General features: G+C 34.3%; 1 protein-coding gene across 1 annotated transcript in view; it reads right to left on the bottom strand.

Annotated features, from left to right (window-relative positions):
• The window catches only part of LOC134536314 (hemicentin-1-like), a 382,069-nt gene that overhangs the window by 224,653 nt on the left and 141,155 nt on the right, over positions 1-16,261 (bottom strand). The window contains exon 2 of the mRNA XM_063376066.1: positions 5,222-5,354. Within this exon, the coding sequence (XP_063232136.1) occupies positions 5,222-5,354 (133 nt within the window). The remainder of the gene's footprint in view (positions 1-5,221; positions 5,355-16,261) is intronic.

Here is a 16,261-nt window from a genome sequence, read left to right as displayed (position 1 = left end):
CGAACGAAGCGTTAACTATGAAATGGCCAAATATCATAAATAATAATTAAATTCTGCTTCAAGGATTTGATTTATCGAAATCTCAACTAGATAGTGATCTTCCTCGCGTTTCAAAAATCAAGTGTGCAAGGTTTCAGGGCAATCGGACGAATGGTTTATTATTGTTCTTTTAACATTACGGTTCCCTGGAATTGCCCCGAACTTTCTAAAAGCTAAGAAACTCTTTTTTTTTTTTATCTTTCTGAACTTGGCATTATGTTTGTTAGCAATGTGTTTTTATCTGCCACTCCATTTTTCGTTCCTGTGAGGGTTACTTTTTTTTTTTAACCTAAATAATACGTCGCATTCGTGGTGAGAAAGGTGAAAAGGGGGGGGGGGGGGGAGGGAATGCGTGAGTGTTAATATTGTTCCGAGGACTTCCAAAGCTACTATAGAATTTAAAAAAAATAATATTCTATGCTGGTCTCTGCGTGGTTGAAGATGAAGATGAGCAGGACTGGAGTTTTTGACGAGCACCACGGGAGATTAATTAACGCCGGCGAAACGACAATGGCTTCGCAGCTTTGGACTTTGGGGGGAAGTGAACAGAGAATTTTTTGTGTGTAAGCGGTGGGGGGAGGGGAGAAAGCGAACAGGGAATGGGGAGAGGGGGAAAAAAACATTCGGACTGATAAGGGGACCGCCGCGTGTCGTGAAAAATGGACGCCTCCGCCCGCAGCAAGAAAATGGCTATTAATGACCGCGAGGCCTATATCGTGCTAGCTTGGGGCGTCGTCGTCGTCGTCGTCGTGTTGGGCGCGAGCTCGTTCACGCTCGGCGAGTCGCCACGCTTCGGCGACGTACAGTCTCGGAAGCAAAATAAATTGATCCTCGGACCAACGTTGGACTGTCGGGTACACGAACCAGCATCCAGAGGCGCAGCCAATGACAGTAAACACGGACATTCCGACAAAGAATTACGCTTTAAAATGAACAAAGCGTTGTTCGTAATTTTCAGATTAACAATATCTCCGAAGAAAATACGCTTATGTCAACTTCGAAAAAAAACGGTCATAGGTTTAAATGGGGTATTAACAAACGTGAAAGAGTTTGAGTACACATCTTGGAAAGATCATATCACATTGGTTGACATGTTAAAATTTCTGCTTGCTTCGCAAAGTTTTGAAAATTTCATGAACTATTCTCCATTAACTAATAGATGCGGACTACGCATAATGAATCACTTGCGTTACCTGCCTGTATATAAAATTGAAAACTTAAATATGTTTCGGGATTTAAATTTTTTGCTCTCGTAAACTTACTTCTAGTTTAAGGCTGTACAAACAGTACTGTCAATGACTTACGAAATTGAGAGTAATGAGAAGGCCATTCGAGCCATTGAATCCAACTGCAGCCAAACGTGATTAAAATCAGTTGGAACATTTGGAGCCATTGTACCCAATTGGGGCCACATGTAGTTTGAGTAATTGCAGCAATTGGAGCCATTCAAGCCAGTGGGAACATTTGGAGCAATTTTCAGAAATTGTAGCAGTTGGAGCGTTGTAGCCAAATGGAAAATTTGGAACAGAAAGAGCAAATGGAGCATTTGGTACGATTGAGTAGTTGCAGCTATTTTAGCCAGCTGGAGCAATCGGTGCCATTATACCCATTTGGAGCAATTGGAGCTTATGGAGATATTTAGAGCAGTTGTAGCAGTCGGAGCCATTCGATCAATTTTAGCCAGTTGGAGCAATTGTGACGATTGGGGTAGCTAATTGGAGCAATGTTCATGCAAAAATCCTTAACATTTATATTTCAATACAAAAGTTAATAAAAATTATCTTTGTCTTCACTAACATATTGTACTAGTCTCTGCGATTGTTTAAGCGAGTACTATCAATTCACTTAGCGCCTTGGCTTTTGCTGCATTACCGATAATGGATTTTGGGTTGCGTGAATCATCATTACCAATTTCGGCTTCGATGGCAGTATTTTCATATTAATCGGACATATTGATCCAAGCAACGCCGACAACCAAGAATATCTCGAAGGTAGCAGCTTGAACATTGCTTCTCTTTTAACAGTAACAGACGACTTCAACGAGATTAGTGTCGCCCACAGAATAATAATTGATGCCTACAATGACATAATCATTGGTGACTTCTTCTTCGATGACCTCCGGAGGTCCACCAACATCTTAAGACCATCGATGTCGTCACTGAGGAAATATGTTCTTCAACAGCGGTAATGCTTGTCGACATGAGAGGTAAAAAATGTGCGAAGAATACGCTTCGAAGAAAGGAAGAAATTTGGGCTAAAAAAATTGTCACAAACAAATTTCTAGAAATGATAATATGAAAATAGACTTGAAGAGATTCGGGACCGTGCTATGCGACAAAAAGTAAAATTCTCGGCAAAACAGTGTTGCATCGATGTGCAAAAGAGTACTTCAGGAATTGACACTACAGCAGTAACATCAACAGGTTTGTCTTCTTTAACTAGACATCCTGACAGCTACGAAGACCCCAGGGGATCAATTGCGTGAAGAATTCTTTCGTATGAAGTTTTTCTGCGATAAATGTCATGGGTTTACTCGTATTGATATTTTAGACGACATGCGAAAAACTGTAAATGTAAAGCCTGTTTAACTACTGTGGAACTACCTGCGGAAATTTAAAATCCTAAGTTTTAGTTGAAAACTCGTATGTGTACAAGTTCTACTAGCAATACAGATGTTCAGCAACCGATTTCTTTAACGCCTGGACATGAATCTAAACTTAATACTTTGTTAGGTACATTACAGGCATGTGATAATGGGTTCCACTTGGTAAACTCTACGTTTGTTGGAATTTCGAAAGGCTAATATTATAAAAATATATTTAGTGAGATAAAATATTTTATCACTTTTCTTGGCGATATCGAGCAGAACATAATCAATCAGCTTAATGGTGAAGTAGCAACGCACGTGTCTTTAAATTTAACTTGTTGTTTAAATGCATAAACTTTTAACCGGAGTCATTAGATTGCCAAGTGAAGATGCGTGCTTTCAAGAAAGTTTATTCTACCATCTTCAATTACTACGAAGTGAAGCAGTCTGTTAAACACAGTAACAATAACATTGTAAGATAAAGACTAAATGGGAAAAGTATCTCGGACGCTGTTAGACTGCTTACATTTGCAAGTGTTCCTGTAGTAGTATAGCATTATTGTAATAAATATTTTTTTGTAAAGATGTGTTGTTTTATTTCTTGATTCTAATACTTTGACTATCGATGAAAACAACCATTAAATTTGTATAAAGTAAGGTACTATTTAAATAAATAAATAAATATATATATAAATATATAAATATATATATATATATTAAGCTACATTACATTTTTGTACTCGACCAAGTATCATCAATTAGTATATTAATAGGTAAAATGTATTATTGTTCAATTTTGCCCAAATTAACTAGGATTAACAATTTTCAATACGACAGCCAAGATGGATGATAAGAGGTCGGTCGCTACAATAATTGACGGTCTGGTGATTTGATACTACAGAAAAATACTAAGCAAAATAATAAACCTATTTTGTTTTGGCCAATTTTTCTTAAGATATAAAAGCATTTAATGCGTTCGTTTTAAGACCAAAGTCACTAACAGTTCTTGGCTTGTGGGTTAGGACTGCTTCCGTGGACATGAGTACCTACTGGTGACTGAAGTTTCAGCCTACCTTGTTGCAGTCATCTTCAAGGGTGATTAACATTTGAAGGCCTGGTGTTCCGGCACAGGTCACTCGAAGCCCAGCGGTGATTGGTCCCTCTGGGTGGTCGTAATCGGAGAAGGGGTCTGTCTGGGGTATTTCCGCTGTTTCGCACAGACCCTCCCACCAATCATTTTTGCTCACAGTAACAAACCACAGCTCGGTTGCGAATGCTCCTTTAAAAATAGTCTTAATTCAATAATGTTATTACTCGTTAGGAAAATGTTGTAAAACTATAAAAAATATTTTAGTGAATTTTTATTCGTAGTCCATGATTAAAAATGGTTCTGAAATTTAACTCTTTATATATATATATATATATATATATATATATATACACACTCAAAAACAAATTAAAATGGCCCAAATACTTTTTGATTCCTTGAAATTTTTCTACATTTTTGTAGTAAAACATTCAATTCATACGAAAATTGCTACGTAATTAAATGTTAATTTCCCAAAAAAGTATAAATGTTAATACCTTAAAAAAAATGTTTTTAAACAAAACAAAGTCATTTTAGAGTGCAGTTATTACACCTACCACCAGAACAAAACTCTCATAAAAAAAAGAATATTTTGAGCAGACTGGTGTTAAATTTTAAAGTTTCCCAGTAAATCGCAGTGGTTAACTTTAAATTGATAAATAATCACCCGAGAACACATAAGTAATGAGTAGAGACCTGTAAAATTCGCGATTTCACATCCCTAAAGGAAAGACTCCATGATCCTCTATGCACTCGTGCAAATTACACCTGCTGATTGGTTACCGACTCGTAACACCTGTTGACTGGAATGATACCGATTCGCTAATTCCTTCTGTTAAAAGATTTTTCCATCGGCCCAGAGTCCTTCAGTTAAACTGTGGCCCAATCACCGAAAGCAAAATAATGTCAAAAGTATTTGGACTCCATCCTATCGCGAAATGAATCCGCGAAATTTACAGGTCTCTTGGTAATGAGTAGGGATAGGAAAAATTCGCGGGTTCATTTCGCGACAGGCTAATACAAATAGTTACACCTCGGTTCTGCATCTGCTATTGGCTCACAACTCACCTGGATGACTCTGGGCCAATTAGAAACGCCCGACCAAAGCTTTATCGAATCACAGGCTGCTACGTTGGGACGTCTCACAAGACGGCAGCCAATGGGTGGGTGGCATTTGACCGAGTGTACGTAGAACTATGGAGTTCATCCTGCAGGTCATTGAACCCGCGAATTTTTCCTATCCCTAGTAATGAGGCTTTTAAATAATGCATTTGTTGATAAATGACAAAAAAAATGCTACGTAAATATAACCTAATAATAAATATTTGATATTATTAACCCCGTCTTAATGTGGACAAAGAAATAATACTGTTAAAAACAAAAATTGTGGTCAATGTTTTTTTTTTCTTTTTTTTTTCGCCGAAATATTTCAGCGTGGAGCGGGAATGAAGTGAATGTGGTTTAACGAGCACGTGAACTGCAATCATCTGCTCGTAACAGAGGCTGACCTGTATATCGGGGTGCCCAGGTCCTCCCTGTACCACAGCACCAGCAGCACGGCGTCCCCGCGGGCGACGGTGGAGATGTCGCAGGGCAGGTAGACCGCGTCGCCCGCCACGGCCCGCACGTGGTACAGCGGGACTGCGAACAACAACGACAACAAAAACAAATAACATTTACCCGTTCGGCCGCGCAAGTTACAGCGTGTTTGCCAAGCTACATCATCTGCGTGTTGGTAAAAAAAAAAAAAAGGCCCAAAGTAATTTTTCAGTCGAATTTCATCCGTTACAATTAGTGTTGGTCATATAAAAAAAATCATAAATTGTTACATAAGAAAATTTTGGAAAACATCAAAAAAGGTGAAAAAAAAATATGAAGCTAAATTGATACCGTGATTAAGAGAAAACAATAAAATTTATCATTCAACCCTTGTTTTTTTTATTCTCTTGGTTGGTGTTAACGAAAAAAAAATAATTTCAATTAAAAATTATAATTGTACTTTTATCAAAAAGTTCGATTCAGTAAACCACTGAAAAAATGTACCTATACATTGTTTTAAGGTATAAACAATTATATTTTATTATTTTTGAATATTTCCCCTTTTCAATACCACCTAGCCGATTTTTCTCATTAAAGAACACAGTAATGATTTAGTGTCTTACTGTCTGGAAGCTTTTAAAATAAAATAAAAATTGGTGCATGTACTTATGCACATGCGTTAGACGTTAAACATGAAGAAAATATAATTTGTAATTTATTAAATAATCGATATGAATATGAATAAATAATGATATTCGTTTTATTTTAATGTATTTTTTCTAATGACTTGTTTATAAATTACGATTGTATAATTTGTAATGCACCTTAATTATCTTTACGGGAACATAAATTCACAAACACTCACATGAAAATGGCCAGCAGACTACTAAACCTTTTACAGACACTCCCTACCGGCGACAATGGAAGCTTACAAGCAAACCTAACATCGTTATACATACGGGGACATAACCTCACTCATATAAATACACTGGAAAATACATTTGAAGAGTTAATATTCGCAATTTCTTTAACCAATATTTACAATAAATAAATATTTTTTTTTATTTAAATTTTATTGTCAGCAGAAACAAGGAAATCTGCTAGATAAATAATTTAATATATGGACAGTTTATTAATGACGTTCATAAATAAATGGAGTTTTTGTTTCGTCGATCCAGATTTCGACAACACCTGATTTCGACTTCCGAGTTAAGTATTCAGTTGTAAAAATAGTTAAAAGACACGTGGATGGAAAAAGCGTGAATTTTTTTTATAACAATTTTTCGGAAGTACATAAGAGTTATTCCCGTGACTACATGTTGAAAGGAAGTAAAACTCATAAACCAATTATTTACGAATATATCCGTAAATTAAAGAATATCAGTGGATAATTTGTAACCAGTATTCTTTTCGTAAAATCAGGTGAAAATTTTTTTGAAAGATGTAGAAGTCGCTATCTTCAATTTGGATCCAGTTTCATTTATAGACAGGTAATCCCCGTCAGAGTTTACATTAAAAATCGTAATTATCAGCCACGACGCACTTGTAGGTAAATTATTTTTCAACGTTATCTTCGTCTAAGTATTTTTTTTTATGGAGATGAAATTCGCGTAGATTATATCGACTCGTTCCTAACATTCCCCGAAGATAGCGGGACTAATAAACGGTGATCGTACGTGAGCTCACGCACAACCGCACGCGAGTTCAACTCCGAAGTAAACAACTTTGCGAGTGTGCGGTTGCGAGAGAGGGGGAAAAAAATTACAGGAGCGACAGATGGTTTGTCAGGGGGGAGGGTTGGAAAAGAGTGTGATGAAGGAGTCGAGAAGGCCGTGATAAGGGAAAATTATCCCCCCCTGCGGTGAAAAAAAAAACCTTGGAACGTCTCATTTTTAGAGCCAGTAACAACAGGCTGTTTTGTTACCTTTCTCCCCCTCCCCCACCCCCATCAACCCTTCACTCTTCTAGCCTCGTGAGCGCGCTTCCATGCGGGTCTTTTTAGCTCGTGTTTTACGAGACATTGCGACAACTCCGCCACGGCTTTACGAGCGAGCCCTTGGGTTTGGCGTGAGGAGGGGGGAGGGGGAGGAATGGGGGGGAGGGAAAACCAAGGTACGAGCCTCCTGGTTCGTTCACGGTTTATCGCGTGGCCCCCAGAGGGGAAGCATACAGCCCAGACCTTCCCTCCCCTACAGACATCGAACGACAGCCTCGCCACAGGAAACTATAGGTACTAACTACACGAGTTCGGTCTTCGGGATGGCATCCTGTAGAAAAAAAATAATAGCTAACTATTATCTCAAGCACGTATGAGAAAACTTATCGTAAACACAACAAACAGGACAAGGAAAAAAAAAATTTCGAAAAATCTGTATGTGATTTTTGATTAAACATTAAATTATTCCTTTTTTCTTTTGTTAAAAAATTATAAAGCTCAACAAAATTTAAGGTTTAAAAATTATTGTATGTCTATACGAAATTCTCTTACTTGAAAACTGCTCATGCAGCTTCAAATTCAAACAATTTTTGCATATTGACCACAGAATTAATTTAATTTGTATTTAATTGTGATACTAGCTAATGTTCCGGCATGCGTTTTGCAAAGCTTCAATAATTTTTTTTTAAATTGTTTAAAGTGGGTACACATATACAAAGCATCTCACCTATTTCGCTCTAATTTTCTATCTATCTCTCTATGTATCTCTAAATCTCTCCCTATATTTATAACTCTCTATATCTCACTACTGTCTCCTCTATATACCTCTATATATATATATATATATATATATATATATATATATATATATATATATATCTTTATGTATCACTCCATAGCAATTAAAATATTAAAATATATGTATCACCTGTGTACATTTTAATCTATCTTTTTGCCTGTCACAGGTGTGACATATGTATATAAAAACACGCGCGTATTCATTAGAATGTTGAGTCAAAACTTCAAAGCAATCGGCGAAGGACTTTTGGAGATTTAAGATTTTGAACAAATGAACATTTACATTTTTATTTACATAGCTGTATAAAATATTTTCAAATATTAAAGGATTGTAGTTATATACCAATAATTGATATTCGCAAGGCTTTCTAACTGTACGCGTGTGCGCTAGTGAACGCATCATCGCTTGATGGACACTGAACAGCCATGGACAGTTATTATCACAACATACTGATTGAACTTAATTATTAATACCTGTTTCTAAACATAAAACTGAAATTGAAGTTTACTATTAAGCTTTAATGTAGGTAACGTTACATTTATATACAGAAGTATGTTTTTAACGGTGAAAATTAAAAACCACATTAACTTTAAATCAATTCACTTATTCGCTTGCTAGTAAAAGCACATAGGGAAAGTTAGATTTACATAATATGACTTGTAGATATTGTTTAATAGATATATATATTTTTAAATTTGGTTTTATTATTCAATACAATATATAGCTACCTGAATTTAAAAAAAATTGTCAACCTGAAGGGGGGATGATAGCGGATATTTACTGCTCATTCTATGTAGATTAAAAAATACAGCGTGTTTTATTTGTGTCATAAAAGCCGCTATCAGTACGCAAATGGGATAATAACTTTAACAATAATTAACTTTTAAACGCAGGTAAACAGTTATTCGATAGTTTTTACAAATATATGTATTCTATAGTATTTGTATAAGCAGAATTAAATTCTTGCAATAGCTAAAAAAACAGTATTTAAAAAATTCTAAAATTTGGTAATTTTAATATTATTCTTACAGCAAGTAACCGTTTCTTACATAGAAAAAATATTATAGTGCACAGCTTGATGGGATTTAACATTTACAAGAGAAAAAAAATTCTAGCTTAATATTAAAATATAAACAAATGTCAATTTTTTCGTTACTCTTTTTTTCTCACTTTGATAAGAATTTTTTTTTAATATTTAGATTTGAAATTTTTTTTTTATGATTTGCATATCTTCTTAAATTATTTAGACAAAATGATTTAGAAACTATTTTTAAATATCAATTTCTTATATATTGACACCGAATACGACAAATAAACCAAAATCATTACTTTTTGCCTCAATTACATTAGGAAAGCAAAAAAAAAAAATGTTAAAACAACTTTACGTGATGCTCCACGAATTTTTCGCTCGATGTAATTTTATTGCTTGAATATATGTTATGATATTTTTTTCCTATAGAGTGGCCGAAAATAGCCACTTGCACCCGCCTGTTTCGTTTCCCGACACCGTCACGGACAAAACGTTTGCGGTTTTATTTGTCATTTGAATGTTCGCAAACAAAAAAAACGTCGAAAGTGCAGATGGGGAAGAGGGTTTGGAAGTTCCGGGAAGAGCGTGATCATTGTGGACGTTGAGGGACGGGGGGTGTGGTCGAAACTATGGCTCAATAAATCAAGCCCGGCGGATGGCTGGTTTAGTTCCACAACATTTCGCCATGTTAGCGGTTCGAGTTCGGCTCCGCGGACAGCAAATAGCCTTCCTCCTCCTAGCCCCTCCCTCCCTTTTTTATCCTTCTGATTTTCAGAGCCCCCTCCCCTCCCCTACCAACGTTGGGGCGCCAATTCTTCATGCCGGGCGTTGTGGAATGTCCTAGGCCCGATCTGGTTTTTGCGTCCGCGGGTTGGTACCCCTGGCTCGCGGCTACCGCTGCAGTAAAACATTGAATGCCGTCCCGGGCCTAAAATGGAAAAACGGGGTTTGTTGAAGGGGTAACAAATGGGGGGGGGGGGGGGTAGGAGGGGAAAGTAGAGTTGTTTGGCGGCGCAGGTTCGACACGCTCCAGCGAACAGTATATCGCAAAACCCGATACACGTTGGTGGGGGGGGGGGGGGGGATATGTCAGAATAGGGATGGGGAAGAGGGGTAAAGCGCGTATAGCGGTCACAAAACCGCATTCCGCGAGCGAAAATGTTGAGTCAATTGTAGCGTGCTGGAAGTTGCTATCCGATTAAACCGAAGCTGTGTGTGTGTGTGTGTGCGTGCGTGTTAATTAACTGGTGTTGTACTGAATCTGTCACTTATAGGATTTTACACGATTTGATTTTTTTGGGAAGCAAATGCTTTTAGTTCGAAAGCATCTGTTTAGTAAAATAAAAAAAAAAGTAATATTTTAACACATCTATAGCTATTCACTTGGATTTCCGGCTAGGAAATGTTATTTTTTGTGCATTCGAAGAACTACTAGAATTGTTATGAATCTGTTTGTTTATAAAAACTCTACAGCTATTTATTTATTAACCTTCTGTAAAATCTATAAATTACAAAAAATATATACATTTTTTAAATTAAAATGTAAATTTTCTTTTCAAATAAAATATTATTTTATTCCAACTAGATTTTTTATATATTTACCGGAAGATACTTATTATTGATTAAATATGCTTGTGTAAAAATGCGAGAAGGTAGTCAGAGAATTATCAAACAATTTTTATCAATAATTTTATGAATGATAAAATTACAAGAAATTCCCTATATTATGTAATAATACAGACTGTGCCTTGATGGTTGTTATATTTCAAAAGTTATTTTATTGATTTCAATATAATATTTAGGGTTTGTTATTATTATTATTATCTTTGAACAAATTTGGCACATAAGCAGCTATTCATTTTTAGATTTAAATGAGCGCATAAACTAAACATTCCAATCAAATTATTTGAAACACTTCAATACTGTACTTGTTTTCAAGTTTTCACTACACAATACACGGCAAGTGTAACGGATGCAAAAGCACAAAAAGAGTAATAACATTTTAGAAAGGTATCATTTAATTATATTGCTATAATACCTACAGAATTACAACTATATATATGTGTATATATATGTATCTATATACTTGAGTATATTGAGTCTATCCTCATATACTAATAAGGTTTAAAAAGTACTAAAAAAATATTTGTTAATTTATAAGTTTCCATCTTACTCAAGAATGTCAAAAATAATATTAAAAAACAGGTGTGTTTTACTGTAGTTTTTGGTCCATCAAAAATACGAACTATAAATATTTTTACAATTGTTTGGCAACATATTGAGGCTTTTAAATTTTTTTTACTTAAAAAACTTAGATAAAGACGATACTTGAGTTTGTTCTGAGGTGTAGATAATTTATTTTTACAGCTCACACGATATCAGAAAAATAATTTATTTTTATGTAACAGGCAGACTTATCGAATACACTCCATTGTACAATAAACAGTTTATGCAATCAATTATGTCTGGGAGCGTTTAAAATAACGTTATTATAGTCAATAGAGACTCCAATCCACGAAAAAAAATTGTATTATAACATTGGTTAACGGTATAAAGCTGTATTTCAGAAAATATAACCGGTTATTTTTATATAGCTAAATTATAATATTGTGGCACGTAACACACTTTTTAAAGCAATCTTTGAAGGTTGACATTACGTTAGTATATATTTTATATTGTTCTTCATGTTTGCTTCTCTTCAGTTTCACGTTCACAGTAATGTTTATTTACAGAAGCGGTTGTTTATTCTATTAAGTCACCTGTAACGCTGGCGAGGACCCAACAAGCGGAAAGGTTAATAACGTTTGAAAATTCTATTTCACGTTGAAATGAAAAACCCCGCGGGCCAAGCCAAACACAGATGTTTATTTTTGTGTTTATTTCGTGGAAACGCTCGACTTTCCACACGCAGCGAATCTCGGGGGAAATTAATTGATAAATTACGCCGGAACGAATGCAGCGTGGAGCTAAATCAAATTTGATGAGTCCCTATGCTCGCCGAGACTGTGACGTAATTCTGTACCAAAAAAAATAAATTCAGAGTAAAATGCGGAAAAATTAAACATGGGATTTTTAAGATTACTTTTTGAGGTTAGCTAATGAGTTTTATTCGTGCATCACTTGGCTCTCAAATTTCAAACCGTAGCATTTGAAATAAATTTCAGAACCACTGTCCGTGTTGGCACATTCACTTTCATCGCTCTACTTAATTAATCAAAATGAATAATAATAACAAAAAGGTTTCACAGGAAAATATTTTTCCTGCACGAATCTATATGTAGTTATTATCTAAAGCACCATTAATTAATAAAACACAAAGAAATTTGCAAATAAATAATAGGGTCAATCAAAGCTTTCGTTTGAATTGTTTCTGTTTGTGCTAAATATATTATTATTAATTAATTGTATAACAAAAAATAGGTATTACCTTTTCTAAATTTTTCATGCTCATACTTTGACACTTTCGTACATCAATAATTTTTGTCACATTATAAATTGTTTTATTAAGTGCTGTATTTGAAACCACACAATTCTTTCTCAAAAAATCAATTTTATAAACAAAATCTTTTTTTCTAATTTTTAAACCAGAAACAGTTTTATTTGAGTGTGTAGCGAAGTTTCATTCGTTGGCAGAAAGAAAATAATGAATTTTTAAAAAAAAAGAAAATATAATTTTATTTATATCTTAGGAATTAAAAAAATGTTTCTACTATTTTTCATTTATAATTTCTTGATTATGAGCTCACTGGAGTCTTTCGTATTTCTCTCATCTTCGTTTGAATGTGGATATGCTAAGTTAACTTTTTTCCATCGTTTTAACGTAGAGCTCCCAAGAATAATTAAAAAATTCGAGTTGGACACATAACATGTCAATTATAACTCTCCGAGCAACAAACATGTCGCAAAGAACGAATTAAGTTGAATCGTTAGTTTTGTCTCATCTGAAATACAGGAGATACAATTAACTTATTTTATCAACATATTTTTCCTTCTTACTTTTATTCTGTTTCATTCTAATACTTTTAAATATACATATATACTATGGGTGGTACCCAGCTTCACACAGACAGGTTAAGTTTTATAAACACGGAAAGTTATGTTTAATAATAACATCAAATATCATTTAGAAGTTAATAATAAATTCCAACCTTCTTTTCGTATCTGGTATTGAAATGCGTGTCTATTTTAACAATTTGGTGTCGGTATTGTAGTAAATATAATTAAAGAAAGACTGGATAAAGTTCAAAGAATTTTGATCACTTGCAAGATAAATATAAGGGTTAATATATATAAAGATACATGAGAATATATATATATATATATATATATATATATATATATATATATAAAATGCACGTGAGCACCACGTGCCAGCGAAAAATGGTTATTTTTTATAAGTGTAACTGTTTGTATGGGAAAGCCAAAATGTAGTTATTTTGTAGTTTTTCTCTGCTTTTGGTTATAAACATTGTTACATTTTATTTTAAAAATTATTTTAAATTAACATAGTCAACCTGGAATAATAAAGCTTTATATCAATAAAAATGAGCCCAGTCCAGTAGTTTTAGAATTAACGTTAGAAACTAGCTCACACAGTGTCTCTTTTGAAATTTATATAAATTTATATAAAATAAAAACTTTGGTTTGTGCAATGATGATATGATCCAAACTTGTACAAGTCTTTGCTGTATTTATAACAGCTGTATTTTAATTCATGTCTGCTGAAATTGGTTTGCGCTTTATTTTGCGCATGTTGGGGTAGTTATTTTAATACATTAAAAAATTGTCACTTTTAAAACATGAACCTTGTATTTTAATTAGAAAACCAAGTAGGAACTTTAAGAAATATAACATAAATGCCCTGAAGAATATTTTTTTTAGTAATATAATATCATGGATGTGTCTCTTTTATTCCTTTACCAACCGGCTTCGTGCTTTGGTATTTTAAACCAAAATGAATTCATTTGAGTTAACAAGATATAACATTTAAATTTAATGAGAAAGAAGAGGAAATCGTGAGAGAAAAGAAAAGAGAATATGAAATGCTATGAATTTTTTTACAACACAGACGAGAGAGAAAAGTTATAAGAACATTTTAAATTTTATTGGTACTTTTAAGCCATAAGATAACATTTTACCCGTTTATATTAGCTCCAAACTGGTCGAGATAATTACCTCATTAGGGAAACACACACAAAGAATTTTCCTAATTATGTAATGCACAGGTTGCAAATTTATGCTTTAAAAAATGTTGCCTTTGAAAATATTTGCGTTAAGATTGTGATAAGAACCATGTACGAATTTCATGCAAAGCTCATTTTTGGGGATATCCTCCGAAAATGCTCGCAGTTGTAAATAATAGGGCAGTAAAACTTATCGAATGTATCTTTATGCAAAAAATGAATCTTTATTCAACGAACGAACTTTGGTAGAAGGTTTATCTCGACAAAATAGATTTGCAAACCTATACCCGACTTATGGTCTAAAGTGCTTCCCAACTCGAAGTTGTGGTTGAACCTCAGTTTTTATTGTAAATTACAGAAATTATTTTTAATGAAATACTGAGCGCTTGAATTATGTTTAAATGAATGAATTTATACAAATCCGTGGAATTAGTTGCTGCTGCAAAAAAAAATTATTTGAAATAATTGAGGGCGTTAACACTTCACAAAAATATGTAGAAAATAAAGGTTTACTCCCAATTATTTCAATGAAATAATTTTGCTGCAGCCTAAATTTGCGTGGTTGCAGAACACCATTCAATCAAAAAAAATCCTGAAGCTCCGTGTTTATCTTATGTACTTTTTTTCTATTATTTACAATACAAAATTTTTTCAGCTCCAACTTCGAAGACGTATGGCCTTGGGAAGCACTTAGACCATAAAACGTATGTATGTTTTCAGCCTGTATTATCGTGATGTGCCTGTACCCGAAGTTCTAAGTTCCATTTCTGACTCACTTTGTGCATGATATGCGTATTACGAGAATTACTTTGCTAACACAAAAACATAGTCCAAATGGAATGAGGACCAGCAACACGACGGTGGTGCTGGTGGTGGTTGTGGTGGTTATTACTGGAATAGGGGAGCACCATGAGAAAACTCGATGCCTACCGGCTACATTGAAAGCGCTTTCCGTCAAAAAGAAACTGGAAAATTGCCGTCTAGAATAAAAACCCCAAAGATGTAGAGAAATTACTGTCCGCCACATCTCTGTTATCTCAATCATCATCATCATCATCATCATCATCATCATCATCAAATGCTTCCAGCCGGTGGCCGAGCAAGCAAAATTAATTGCGTCCACCTTTCTCTTCACCTCCACCAATCCTCATCCTTCACTTTATTCCAGTATTCTCCTCTCTCCTGCATTCCTTTAACTATTCGCTCTTCCCACCTCCTCCTTGGTCATTCTTGGAGTCTTCTTTCTCTGTACTTCAACTCTATGTTTTTCATGCCATCTCTTTCTTGTACCACATTCCGTTACCTCAATACGTGTAATTAAGGAACTTTGGCTAGAATAATTACCTTTTTAAAAAAAATTATAAATCCATTGAATATAACAGCCTATAAAAGGAAACAAAAGTTAAAATATATATATATATTTTATTTATAAAATGTTTTACAAATACATCTACTTGATAAAACTGTAACATTGGCTGACTGACAGTTAAGGCACAGCCTAAACCAGTGGACCTAGAGATTTCAAATTTGGAATAAATATTCTTTGAGTACTTTAGAGTTTCACTATGGAGAGATTTATTGAAATTCTATCCCTAAAGAGGTGAAAATATGGAATAAGTGAAATACCACTCAATGGACTCACTTATCACGAATTCTCCACAACTAAAAGACCTATAGACTTGGAATTTGGAACGTGTATTTATTTTTCTCCGTAGACATCCGCTAAGGAAACATTTTACGAAAATAAATACCGAATGAGGGTTCCACGGGCGTTAAAAGATCAAAATTTCCCTATTTTTCCGATGCTATTGCATTGTTGATATTTTCTTCGTCTCCATGGTAACGACTATTGCATTGTTTATGCCTTCTGTGACTCTTTGCGACGTCTTTTATATTTTTAATTCTTTACTCACCTTTAGATCTTAATCAGCTTCCAAGGTGGATTGCAGGGGTATTAAACATCAATAAAAATTTAATTAATATAATTATTTTTTTATCTAATATAATATTTATTTACTTAAATAATTTAATTTAAAATATCAGCTTGTGGGTCTGAATAAT

The sequence above is a fragment of the Bacillus rossius genome, chromosome 10, assembly GCF_032445375.1.
Source record: "Bacillus rossius redtenbacheri isolate Brsri chromosome 10, Brsri_v3, whole genome shotgun sequence".
Taxonomy (NCBI): domain Eukaryota; kingdom Metazoa; phylum Arthropoda; class Insecta; order Phasmatodea; family Bacillidae; genus Bacillus; species Bacillus rossius.
Note: the sequence above shows the minus strand (reverse complement) of the source record. Positions and strands in the feature narration are given on the sequence as shown.